General features: G+C 38.5%; 2 protein-coding genes across 3 annotated transcripts in view; both read left to right on the top strand.

Moving 5' to 3' along the window:
• The window catches only part of acap3b (ArfGAP with coiled-coil, ankyrin repeat and PH domains 3b), a 97,546-nt gene extending 92,349 nt beyond the window's left edge, over positions 1-5,197 (top strand). Inside the window, exons 23-26 of one of the 2 annotated variants that reach the window (XM_084395259.1) lie at positions 647-757; positions 929-990; positions 3,249-3,298; positions 4,551-5,197. In XM_084395259.1, coding sequence (XP_084251385.1) covers positions 647-757; positions 929-990; positions 3,249-3,298; positions 4,551-4,619 — 292 coding nt within the window. In that variant the 3' untranslated portion in view covers positions 4,620-5,197. Of the gene's footprint in view, positions 1-646; positions 758-928; positions 991-3,077; positions 3,123-3,248; positions 3,471-4,550 lie in introns of those variants that run through there. The other variant, XM_084395258.1, reaches the window with a different exon arrangement.
• Positions 5,198-8,356: 3,159 nt separating this feature from the next.
• LOC311282289 (ubiquitin-conjugating enzyme E2 J2-like) lies at positions 8,357-11,730 on the top strand. The gene is made up of 7 exons (XM_084395970.1): positions 8,357-8,486; positions 8,579-8,709; positions 8,907-8,947; positions 9,073-9,175; positions 9,256-9,394; positions 10,598-10,678; positions 10,752-11,730. Exons 2-7 carry the CDS (start codon positions 8,579-8,581, stop codon positions 11,028-11,030), a joined length of 774 nt encoding a protein of 257 aa, XP_084252096.1. The 5' UTR covers positions 8,357-8,486; the 3' UTR covers positions 11,031-11,730.
• Positions 11,731-12,595: the final 865 nt, after the last annotated feature.

Raw genomic sequence — 12,595 nt, 5'->3', positions numbered from 1 at the left:
TATAACATGCAATTGAGAGATATAAAGTCAGAATTGTGAGATATAAACATGCAATTCTGAGAAAAGATGTCTGAATTGCGAGATATAAACTCATTGGTATATATAATCATTGGTCCATGGCGATTATTTAATAGGTAGGTGTTCTCTGGGTCTCCGCCTTCTTTGATGTGGAAATCTTATCCGGTTCATTTCTTCTTTCCAGTCAGTCGTGGTCAGACATCCCATATATAGTGCTATACACTGTATATACACTGCTTGTCCAAAAAAGGCGCTGTGATTATTATGTTTCTAGCAGGTTATATGTTTGGCAACAGTTCATCGAGTGTGTAGCTTTTCATTTCTTAAACAACCATGTAGAAAGACACATCATGGCCATATTCCAGGATGACAATGTCAAGATCCATCAGGCTCAGATTGTGAAAGAATGGTTGTGAGCACGAAGAATCATTTTCACACGTGAATCGGCTCCTCTGAGTCCAGAGCTTAAATTCACTGAAAGTCTTTGGGATGTGCTGGAGGAGACTTTACAGAGTGCTGGACTCTTGCATTGTCAATACAAGATCTTGACCAAAAACTGATTCACCTCAGTCATTTACACAGTGAAGTTTTAGTTGACCCTTTGTGTGGTGTTTGTTTGTGTCCACAGACAGGTGTGTTTGTTCCTGAAGCGAGGAGCCTCTCAGATGGAGGTCGACGGAGACGGGCAGGACCCGCTCAGTATCGCCGTTCAGGCAGCCAATGCAGACATCGTCACGTTGTAAGTCGAGTACTTCACTTCCCTTGTGGATTCTCCCAGAGACTCAGACAGCAACATAGTGTCGGCCCAGATCCGGCCCACATGTGGTACGCGGTGAATCCACACTATGTTGCTGTCTGGGAAGCCACTGCACACGAAACTCATGTTTTTGTTCTCTCTGTCCTCGGTTAGATTGCGGCTAGCTCGGATGAATGAAGAGATGCGGGAAGCGGACGGGCCCTTCGGACAGCCAGGTCAATATCCCAGCAGCAGTCCCACAGAGCAGCAGTACAAAAAGTGTATTCAGGAGTTTATCTGCCTCACGATTGACGAATGCTAGGGGGCGCTCTTGAGCGCTGGCAGACTGTGAGGAGGACTACATACTAAGTTTGTAGCCCGTAACAGGAATAGCTTTAGCAAGGATCGAGTGATATCCTCAACTTCCTCCTCACCTGACCAAGTATAGTTTACACGTTGTGTTCGTTATGTATGTGGTTAACACAAAATATTGAAACGGAACGGCTACAAATGGCCGTCATTCAAACGTGACGTTAATCGCGATGTAATAATAAATTGATGGATTAACGGCCTTGTCTCACTGAATTAGAGTTCATTAGTAATTCAAAACAGCATTTCTGAGTGTTATTGAGTCATTATGTGCAAAATATGACTGTGCGCACTTTTCCTACCGACAGTATTTTTAGTTTTTTTACAACAGAGTTCTTTTCTTTTTATGTTATTTTGCCTCATGTTAATGTTGTTTGTTGTACTTTTTTATTTATATTCCGTCCTGAGGATTAGTGCAATTATAACTAGAATATGGAAATATGTATGGGCGTTTACGTTTGCCTAACTAGATCTTTTTTTGTCTTTCGCATTTCAAAAACACATCAGACCCCCTCATATGCTAACAAAACGGGTGTTTAAAGATTTAAAAATACGTCAGCCATTCGAAATTATTTATAAAACGTATCGCAGCCGTCTGTTTTATATATTTGTACTTGTATTGCCAAGCTCCCAAATGACTGTCATGTGATTTTTAATGAGAAATGCTTGTCTAGAAGCAGTCTGTCTGTGAAAGCAGTCAGCATTTGCATGCGTTTACTCGCTCGCATACCAAGGCAAAAGTGCCTGTCTGCATTAGCAAGCATGGTTCCTTATTTTAGCCACCTGATTCTGTCATAATGTAAAAATGCATGACTGCAGATGACATCTGCGCTGTGTTGTCCATTTTTTGACCACGTTTGGTTCAGATGATCCCAGTTTTAAGAATACGGCATCAGAATCCTATCTATCTCTACAAACGTAGCTAATTTAAACAGCTTATCTTAAGCGGTTAGCACTATGCTAAGCTGTTAGCTTGCTAACTAAGACTAAGAGAAAACACAAAGAAAGGGTGATGTTTAATATAACAAATTTTAGCTTTGACGTTTTAATGATTAAGAATAAATACACCGTGAATAAGAAAAACATTCAGTATTGTGAATGAAACAAATTGATTTGGGGTGTAGTGGGATAGGATTCTGTGTGACGCTCTGGCATTCGTGACTGGATTTTTACAAGTAAAGGTGAAGTGTGTTCAAACATTCTCTCAATCTGCCATTGGTCAACAAACAAATAGTCTCGCCCCCAAATTCACATCATTCGATTCTCAAACAAACGCAATGTTTTGATAGTTCCACGCAGCATTTACGCTTTATTAAGGGGACTCGGCCTACGGTGTACTTCATACATTTTAACATTGAATAATGACACGCTTCACCTTTATACAGGCTGGCTATAAAGCAAGTGCAAAAGACTGGCATATTAATCGGAAATCTCAATGGAAATAGCTTGAAGAAAGGAAAAATGTAATTGTACATTTTAAGTTTTTGTTTTAAAGAAACATTCGATGATCTGAAAATAGAGACAGTGTATAGAATAGATATTCGCCAAGAAGGGACCAGTTCAGTCATTGTGTCTGGATGTGTTTTAAACAAAGTTTAGCTGAAAAAGTACGTAACTACTGTGCTGTGAATATGCTTTGACCTTTGAACTCTTTTCAACTGCTTGCTCTCTCTCTCTCTCTCTCTCTCTTTGTTGAACTGTGGTTCTTGCGTTCGGACCTTTAACTCATTTTCTCTTGCAACATTCGGTGCAATCTGTTTTCACACTGTTAGATGACGTTCTGTGTTTGGAGACATTCTTGTATTGTTTGTACAATTGTTTGTTATTGTTTGTATGACAGAAATCTATAAAAAGAAGCTTGTCTTTTGAAACACTGACAAACAATAAAACAGGCAAAGTCTTAAGCTCATATTTCTGCTCTGCTCTTTCTCTCTTACGACACGTTCTGCATCAGCTTGCTGTTCCTCACGAAGGCTTTTGCAGACGGCGAGGTGTTGGGGTGGGGATTTTTTTTTTCTTGGCGACACCCATAATGCAATTTTCCCATGCAAGGCATATTTTCTGTGTTTTTGTAATTGATATTGTGATGGTAACATTGTCTTACTAGGTATTATTCCTCTTTTAGAGCCCAGTATACCCGTGAGTCCACTGAGGGTAACGCGCAAGAGTTTTCGAGTGAGTGATGTTACAGACTGTTCACTACTGGGTTTGGGTCTTTCACTTTATGGGTCTCTTCCCTCATTTAAAAGGGATCTGTGATTACACTTGTGTGCTACTGACTCGAGAACATCATAAATATATGGTGAAAATGCTGCTCGTCAGTATGGTCTCTGAGCTCTCTTCCTGAAAAAACACCATCTGTTTTTGTCACATGTTCTCTTCACACTAATCACACTGGTGCTTTAAAAAAAACACATGGGTTAGTTGATCAATTTCCTTATTTTTTTATTCAACACAAAGATTTTAGTTTCACATTTATATTGTACGTATGTATTTACATTACCTATTAAATGTTTGGGGTCGGTAAGATTTTTTTAAAGTAAAAAAAAATACAGTAAAAAAAAAAATCATATTTTGAAATATTACTGCTTAACTGTTTTCTGTTTGTTTGAAAATATATTAAAGTGTAATTTATTTATCTGATCAAAGCTGAATTTTAATATGGTGATTTGCTGCTCAGGAAACATTTCTGATATTTTTTTGGAAACCATGATATTTGTTTTAGGATTCTTTTTTTTTTTTTATAGAAATCTTTTGTCACTTTTGATCAATTTAATGCATTCATTAATGCAAGTATTAATTTGACCCCAAACCTTTAAATGGTAGTTTATGTATATACTAGTATGGTAGTTACAGTGTGTATTACATATTGCATTCATTGTTAATATTAAATGTATTATTATTGTGCAAGCTAAGTTTTATATTTTAGATTCTGTTACTGGTTACGATTTCTTTTAATTCTTCACCATGCATGTTTAATCACCTTTAACAGTGTAAGTTAAATAGTTATGCTGTGTGATATTAATTTACCAGATTGGATAAATCTGGTTAAGTACCAAAATTCATTATAGTCTCTCATTTAATGTAAGGACATAAAACTCCATTTATTATAATTCAAATAAAATTAAATGTGTGGTTTTTTTTTTTGTTAAATGTGGCAAATTATGTCACATCGCTACTGTCACTGCTCAACATTTCATGTCAACTACCCATTTATTGATTCTTTATTTATTATGGGGAAGGTTTCAAAAGATATGATATGATAAGATACGATATATGATGATATGATATGATACATACGATATTATTACAGTTAGTTCCCTGCAAGTGAATAGAAACGGAGCAGGGATTCGACTGGTGTTTTTGATAAATGTGTCTATACTCAGTACAGTATGATTGGAGAATGCTAACTTGTTTCCTTTTGCAGACGTCTCCACGTGCACTGTCATCTTTCGGGAGTTTCCGCACATGGCTTTACACTCCTCCAAAACACTAACCAGCAGTCACTGAGGCCTATGATGAAGGGTGTCTTCAAGATTTTACTCATCTCAAAGAATAATATATGAAAATGTTGAAATAAGAGCTTGGGTGATCGGTTTTAATAACATGGATTGTTTTGTTTTTAGATTTGGTCTACTCCTAAAGCTCTGTATTTTAAGCTTTTATGGTTTTATTTTGTAGGGGTTTTAGTGTTATTTTAAAAGTGCACATCCCTAGTGTGGTCTGGGCAGACTTGAGCAGCTTTGATTCCCATAAGAATTAAAGGGAGATTTATTTGTGGTTTGTGTGGTTAACTATGTAAATAACATTTCTAATTCACATGTAACCATTCTGTAATTTATCTATTAAGACAGTGACATATCTGGTGCTCACGTGCTACAGAAGAATGTATGAAATAGTTTGGTAATTGAGCATTATTTATTATGTTCCTTGTTTTTTGAAAATGTTTTAGGGGTAACTTAGATTTTTACTTAATGGGTTGGAGTATACATTAAAAAGGCTTTTGGTTTTAGAAATGTTACCGTCTGCAGCATTGAGACTTTAACCATCAAACTGTATTAAAAAAAACAACATCCAAAATCTAAATTTGTAACATTTCATTTATATGATTAAAAAAAAAAATTTGTAAACTTCTAAAAGCGGTGAAAGGGAGATGACAGTAAATATATTTTTTGTATTCCAATTTGCTCCAATAGCAAAAGAAAAATCTTGATGGCGTTTCCACGACTGTCCAAAACGGAACAATATAACGAGATTTATTTCAGCAGTCAAAAAGTGAGGATCCATTTGCAGCTTAATTGTAATCTTGGTCGTACAATCAGGGTCAGTCACCAGCAAACACAACAGCAGAGACAAAGCAACTCAAAATCCGAAAACAGGCGTACGGTCAGGGCAGGCAGCAAACTTCCATAAATCAGTCCACAGTAGAAAACAGTCCTGGGCAGGCAGCAAAGAATCACCAAGAGAATAAACAGTCCAAGAGTAATCCACGGGACGACACAAACACAGGAAGGAACGCTCAGAGATGTTCACCAGGGCAAACCAAAACTTCGCAATGAAGTAGAGTCTGAGAGCAGCTTAAATAGTCCACTGACGAAAGTCAGGTGCAAGGGCAATCAGTGCCAGGTATGTGAGAGGGAAATGTAGTTCAAAGAGGTTTAATATTCGGGAGAGGGATCCCTCTGGTGGCGAGCGGCTCCTGACGCAAGGAGGCAAATGACGCTGGGGTCTTCCGCGAGATCGAGGGGCCGGTTTCTCCGGGTTCATCCTATGGAACTCAGTTACGAGTGTGGGGTTGAGTATGTCCTCTGCATTAACCCAGGATCACTCCTCCGGGCCGTACCCCTACTAATCCACCAGATATTGGAGGAGCCTACCCTGGCGTCTGTAATCGAGTAGATCTTGAACCTGGTATGCCTCCTCGCCGGCCACCAAGAAGTGATGCATGAAAAGTGGGAGAGATCCGATAATTAGAAGGCAATGCCAAACGAAAAGAAACTGGTGTAATCTGTTTAACAATTTGGAAGGGACCCACATACCTGGGACTGAGTTTTTTGCATGGAAGTCTGAGGCGAAGGTCTCGGGTGGATAGCCAGACCCATTGACCTGGAATATATTCAGGATTGGAGCAATGGTGACGATCGGCCTGCAACTTTTGTCTCCTGACAGCATGTAGCAAGTGGGTGTGAGCCTGATTCCAGATGTCCTTGCTCCTCTGGAGCCAATCGTTGACAAAGGGTACATCTGTAGGTTCCCCTGACCATGGAAATAGAGGAGGTTGGAAGCCCATTACACATTGGAATGAAGTTAGTCTGGTGAAGGGCTTTTGAAGTGAGTTCTGTGCATACTCTGCCCACATGAGGTATTGACTCCAATCTGTTTGATTTTGATGACAATAGGATCTGAGGAACTGGGTGATTTCCTGATTGAGATGTTCTGTTTGACCATTAGATTGAGGGTGATATCCTAAAGTGAGGCTAATGTTGATATTGAGTCGTTGGAAGAATGCTGACCATACTCTAGATGGGAATTGGGAGCCTCGATCCGACACAATGTCCTCAGGGAGGCCATAGAAGCGAAACACAAAGTTGCACATGAGTTCAGTTGTCTCAAATGCTGTGGGCAGCTTGGGAAGTGAAATTAAATGACAGGCCTTGGTGAAACGATCTATGATCTATGGCAAGATGGGACCATGGTCGGCGAAGAACAAGCAATGGATGCAGCAAGCCGGATGTTAATTGTCTGGGATACTTGCTTGTGTTACAGGTGATGCCCTCTAGTGACAGGACTACAGGTAGGCTTTAATACAAGAAATGGAGTGATGTGCCTGAATACATGGACTCACCGTAGAGGAACTACGAGGAGGTGGTCTTGTGGGACAAGACGCCCTCAAATGGCCTGCTTGACCGCAGTAAAGGCATAGATGTTGACGTATGCGGCGTTCTCGTTCCTCAGGAGTCAGATGAGTATATCCAAGCTGCATGGGTTCAGTTTGAGAAGGAGTGACTGGATATTGTGTGCTGGGTGATCCAGTTCCGATTGGACGACAAGAACAAATCAGATTGTCAATCTGAATAGTTAGCTCGATGAATTGATTCAGAGATCTCCCTGAACCCAGCCGCTGGTTCCTTTCAGATTTTCCAATGGGGTTTTATAATGTTTTTTTTTTTCAATTTATGAGAAAAATAAAGCCTGTGGGAATTATAACTTGACGATACTTTGACATATTGTTTTACAACGTAAATTACACACACTCCAAACTGCCTTATCTAGTTATTTATTAAAAACGTACATTTTCAAAAGTGAACATAACTGCTTAAAAATTTGCGTTTTCCCTATGGGTGTGTGTAATTTATGTTGCAGAACAAAACGTCAAAGTATCGTCAAGTTATGTCTATCACAGGCCTTATTTTACACATAAATCGAATTATTTACAAGGATGTTGTGTAAAAAGGAAAAGTAACAAACCACTTTTCCACCGTCCAGCCCAATGTTTCAAGAACCGTTCCAGTTGTGTTTCCACTTGAGCTTTGTTACACGGCACAATTACAAACCGTTCTCAGCCCAGAGGAATGCGATCAGAAATATCTGATCATCCTCTATAACTATGTAGGGAGACTATATCTGTAATAGAATTTTTGAGCTATATACAAAGTACACTCATTTCTTTACTACAAAATGCATCAATTCAAACCTCAGCAAGAATATCACAGCCCAATGAGTTGATGCCAAATACATGTTGTGCCTTTGTTACAATCTACCTAACAATACAAAACAATGTCTCTTTTTATGTGTCTGACCATTTCTCCAAACCACTTTTTGACTCAGGATTGTGTGCATGTGTGTGTAAATGATCTTCCTTAGCAGTATTTATGCTTAACGAACACTCAACTCCGATGTACCTGCAACATAGGTGAGGTCTAACAAAAAACTGTGTAAATGTGTGTGTGAGATTGTGTATCTATGTGCGAATATTCTCAATCTGAGTAACAATGATGAAAAGTGGCTGTAGTCTAAATCAGAATAATTTTTATTTTCCTACAAAACCACAAAAATGTTATTGGGTGTATTTTCATATGGCAAAGCTTCCCTCTGATAAAAAAGGAAGAGAAAATGTTAGCCTAGTACCACTCCTTATAAAATCAAAAGTGAAAGCAGACAGAAATGATGTTACCTTCATTTTCTCTTCTCTGAAGTCACTACGTGAACACTTGTGACTTCAGGACTCGTGCATGTCCATGTTTATGGGACATTTTCAGTATTGACTTAAAATCACAAAGCAAGTTGACACTTGAAACTGACCCATTTACAGAGACTGGACGCTTCATTTCATACTCTCCACACTATTATCTGATCTGGAGTGGTGAGTATGCCAGCTACATGTAGAATCAGCTTTTATGTGTACTTTTTTTCATGTCGATTTTAACATTAACAGTTTAAGTAAAACAATTTCAGATGAGTCGGGGTGGTAACAGGAAAACCTCTTCAACAGCAACACGGCGCCTGAAGCAGGATTACCTCAGTATTAGGAAAGACCCTGTGCCTTACATCTGTGCCGAACCTTTGCCCTCCAATATACTAGAATGGTACGAATCTGTCTGATTTATACAGTCAATGTCATGTCACTGGTTTTGGCACTGATATAAAAACAAGAATGAACGTAATACATCTATTTGCTGTGCGGTCTTTGGGCAAAAAATATAGTGAAATGAACCTTTTTCCCTGAATGTTCATGTTTTGAAATGTTTGTTAATGATCTCGCTCATGATGAAATGTTTCCCAGGCATTTTGTTGTTCGTGGACCTGAGAAATCCCCTTATGAGGGTAGGCGTGAATACTTTCACTTGAATGAAAACTTGATCTTAAAGTGTTTCTTATATGTTATAGGCCTATTGTTTGAGCTTATTCTTATTTTGTGTAATCAATGTCGTTTTTGATGCTCATTTAAGGTGGCTACTATCATGGCAAATTGTTATTCCCCCAAGAATTTCCTTTTAAACCACCTAGTATTTATATGATAACCCCTAATGGGAGATTCAAGTGCAACACACGGTAAGGTCAATAACAGCTTGACTTTTTAAGCACACAGTTACTGTAAAGTCACTTTCAAGTATCTGCTACCATGTCCCTAGGCTATGCCTGTCCATAAGTGACTTTCACCCTGACACCTGGAATCCTTCGTGGTCAGTCTCTGCTATACTCATCGGATTGCTGAGCTTCATGATGGAAAATATTCCCACATTGGGAAGCATTGAGACGTCTGACTTCACTGTATGTACACTGAAATGCAAACACGTTTTTTGCTGAAAGTATAGGCTATATATACATTACGGAGCCCCGAGAGGACATGGTTATAGGAGGAAATATGGGATAAGAGGAAAAAAGCTTTTGTGTTCTCTCGCCAAAATATTGCATCCCCCTAAGAAATGTCTGCGTTCCCCTGGGATTTTTTTTGTGTTACACGGGAAATTTAGCATTCTATCGCAAAAGTACTGCATTCCCCCTAGAAAATGTTGCGTTCCGCAGAGAAATTCACATTTGCTCTGGAAATATATAGTTTTCCCTCTCATCTTATATTATTTCCATGGCAAAAGTTTTGTAAGTGAACACAATGTTTATCGGAGAACGCAAATGTTTTGCCAGAGAATGCCGAAGCATTTAAAGTGATAGCTCACCCAAAAATGAAAATTCTGTCTTTAATTATTCACCCTCATGTTGTTCCAAACCCGTAAGACTTTCTTTCATCTTCGGAACACAAATGAAGATCTTTTTGATGAAATCGTAGAGATTTCGTTATGCAGCAAGTTTGAGCTTCTGCGAGAACCAATGAGGTTCATTCTCGCGCATTAAGCAGGTTCAGTTGAGCTTTTGTTTATATTTGCTGATCAATGTTTACATGTGGATAAAAAGCCTCAATTCAATCTATTCATCATTTAAAGTGATCGAGTCTCTTCAGAAAATTTTGACTAAACCACTCAACCAATTAGTTTTACGATCTTTTTATGAACCTTTTGAAGCGTCAAAGTAGTTGAGTTGCTGTCAATGGAGGGACAGAAATCAAATGGTTTTGGAACGACGTGAGGGTGAGTACTTAATGACAGAATTTCCATTTTTGGGTGAACTAACCTTTTACATCTAATTTTGCTTCCCATACCATGCATTTACCATCACCATGCAAACGTACGTATTTTGACGAGGTGCATATCGCATGATCTTTAAAAAAGTAAGCATAAAGATCCACCCCTAACCATAACTGGGGCATAATTTGGATAAGCTCCACCCCTTAGATCCACAGAGGTGGAGCTGGACAAGGTCAAGCTCCACCCATTTGGCTCTGCAGTGAGCATCACTTGAAATAGTTGTGGATTGCCATGAGATTGTGTTGGTAATATTCATGCTCCCATTGTATGGATATTTTTTTAACCTAATTGGTTATCATTCAATCTTTTATCATTTTTTATATTTGTCTGTCAGAAAAGACAGCTATCTGCGCAGAGCTTGGCATACAACCTGAAGGACAGAGTTTTCTGTGAGCTGTTTCCTGAGGTTGCGGAGGTAAACCTTACTCAGAAATAAGCTTGTGAATGAAATGTGTGTTCATTTAATGTGACATACTAATGTTTTACAGGAGATCAAGATGAAGCAAAGGACTCAGAGAGACTTAAGTGTGCGACAACAACCTCTGTACATTTCAGATGTGACGTCTAATAGAGATGAAGACCTTTTTGGTGCTCCTCCGCATAATGGTCACGCAGCCAATCAGGAGGCAGTGGCCCAACAAGCTCCTGCACACCGCCAGCCAAAGCGAAACCTCGAGGGAGCACTTAGAAACTTGTGTGTTATAGCTGGCTTTGTTGTCTGTGTCTACACAGTCAGGTTTGTGCTACACAATATAGGCCAGGACTGAAAACAGACTATAGAGACGTAACATGAAAGCTCTTTCTTAGGGTGTGTTCACTTGGTTTGTTTGGTCCAGACCAAAAAGTGTGAACACACACTTAGGCATCTCTATTTCTTTTAACCAAACTGAGTTTCCTTTCAGAACATTATCTACTTCACACAACCTTGGGTAATGCACCGAAAGAATGTGTTTTTTCTGAAGTTCATGGAATTAGGCTTCGGGTGAATCCACTTAAAAATGAAACCAACAGTGTCTTCTCTGATGTGACGAAAGAGAATACCAGCTTTTATTATGTTCTTGAATGAACTGGCCACTACAGACTAGCTAGATGGAAGAATGAAATTGGTCAACAGCACTTGTTTATTTGTGACAGTTTTTCCTCATCCCTTCAGGTCCTCGCATAGTGCACTCTCATAACAGTCATGTCATGCCAAATTACGCTTTCAAAATATTTTTCCCAACACTTACGGTTTCGTAAATGGGAAAGGTTTATTTTTTTCTTAGTTAATTTGATTTGAACCCAGCTGTTTATGTTTCTGTTTAAGTCCTTTGTGAAGCCATACTTAAAGTATGTATTTATTTTCTTATTCCTAATATAAATTGTTAAATGACTATGATATTTTGAATAATGTTAATATAGTAATATAATGAAAAATAATAATGTTTAAAAAAATCTCAGAATTGTCTGCTTCTTGATTATTTCTCTTAAGGTATCGTTAACCAGAAAATGTTAATTCAGTCATCATTTACGTATCCTCATGTTGTTCCAAACCTGTATGACTTTCTTTATTCTGTGGGTCTTAGTTCACCAAAAAATGATGTCGTCATTAATTAATCGCCCTCATGTCGTTCTAAGCCTGCAAGACTTTCGTTCATCTTCGGAACACAAATGAAGATCCTTTTAATGAAATATAAGAGATTTCCGTCTTTCCATTGACAGTCTACGCAACTACCACTTTGATGCCTCAAAAAGTTCATAAAGAGATCGTAAAGCTATGAACCTCATTGGTTCTCGCTGAATTTCAAACGTGCTGCGTAACACGAGAATGAACCTCATTGGATCTTGCACGTCAAGCGAACATGCTTGAACTTCCGTTTACCAAAACCTATGTGTGCTTTGATGAATGTTTATATCTGAATAAAAGCCTAAATTCAATCTGTTCATCAAGCAATCGTGTCTCTTCAGAAATTTTTTGACTAATCTGCTCAATTCATATGGATTAGTTTTACGATCTCTTTATTAACTTTTTGAAGCTTCAAATTGGTAGTTGCGTAGCTGTCAAAGGAGGAACAGAAAGATCTCAAATTTCATCAAAAAGATCTTCATTTGTGTTCTGAAGATGAACGAAAGTCTTAAGGGTTTGGAATGACATATTAATGAATAATTTTCATTTTTTGGGTGAACTTGAAGAGTTCAAGGTTTACTCTTGGCGTAAGTCGACTTGCGTATGGCCGTCTGCCGAAAGCTAGTTATTTTAGTCGATAAAGTTTTAAATATGGATATTTTTCTTACACAAACACATCACTTCACTTCGGAAGACCTTTATTAACCCCCATGAGCCGTGTTGAGC

Source organism: Rutilus rutilus (assembly GCF_951802725.1).
Source record: "Rutilus rutilus genome assembly, chromosome: 22".
Taxonomy (NCBI): Eukaryota; Metazoa; Chordata; class Actinopteri; order Cypriniformes; family Leuciscidae; genus Rutilus; species Rutilus rutilus.
The sequence above is the reverse complement of the archived record's forward strand: the minus strand, read 5'-3'. Positions and strand labels throughout refer to the sequence as shown.

Bases quoted from the DNA above. Each gene is read 5' to 3' on its own strand.
- LOC311282289 (XM_084395970.1), top strand. From the start codon at position 8,579: ATGAGTCGGGGTGGTAACAGGAAAACCTCTTCAACAGCAACACGGCGC. The intron at 8,948-9,072 runs GTAGGCGTGAAT...TGCTCATTTAAG, and splicing joins TGAGAAATCCCCTTATGAGG to GTGGCTACTATCATGGCAAA. The intron at 9,395-10,597 runs GTATGTACACTG...TTTGTCTGTCAG, and splicing joins TTGAGACGTCTGACTTCACT to AAAAGACAGCTATCTGCGCA.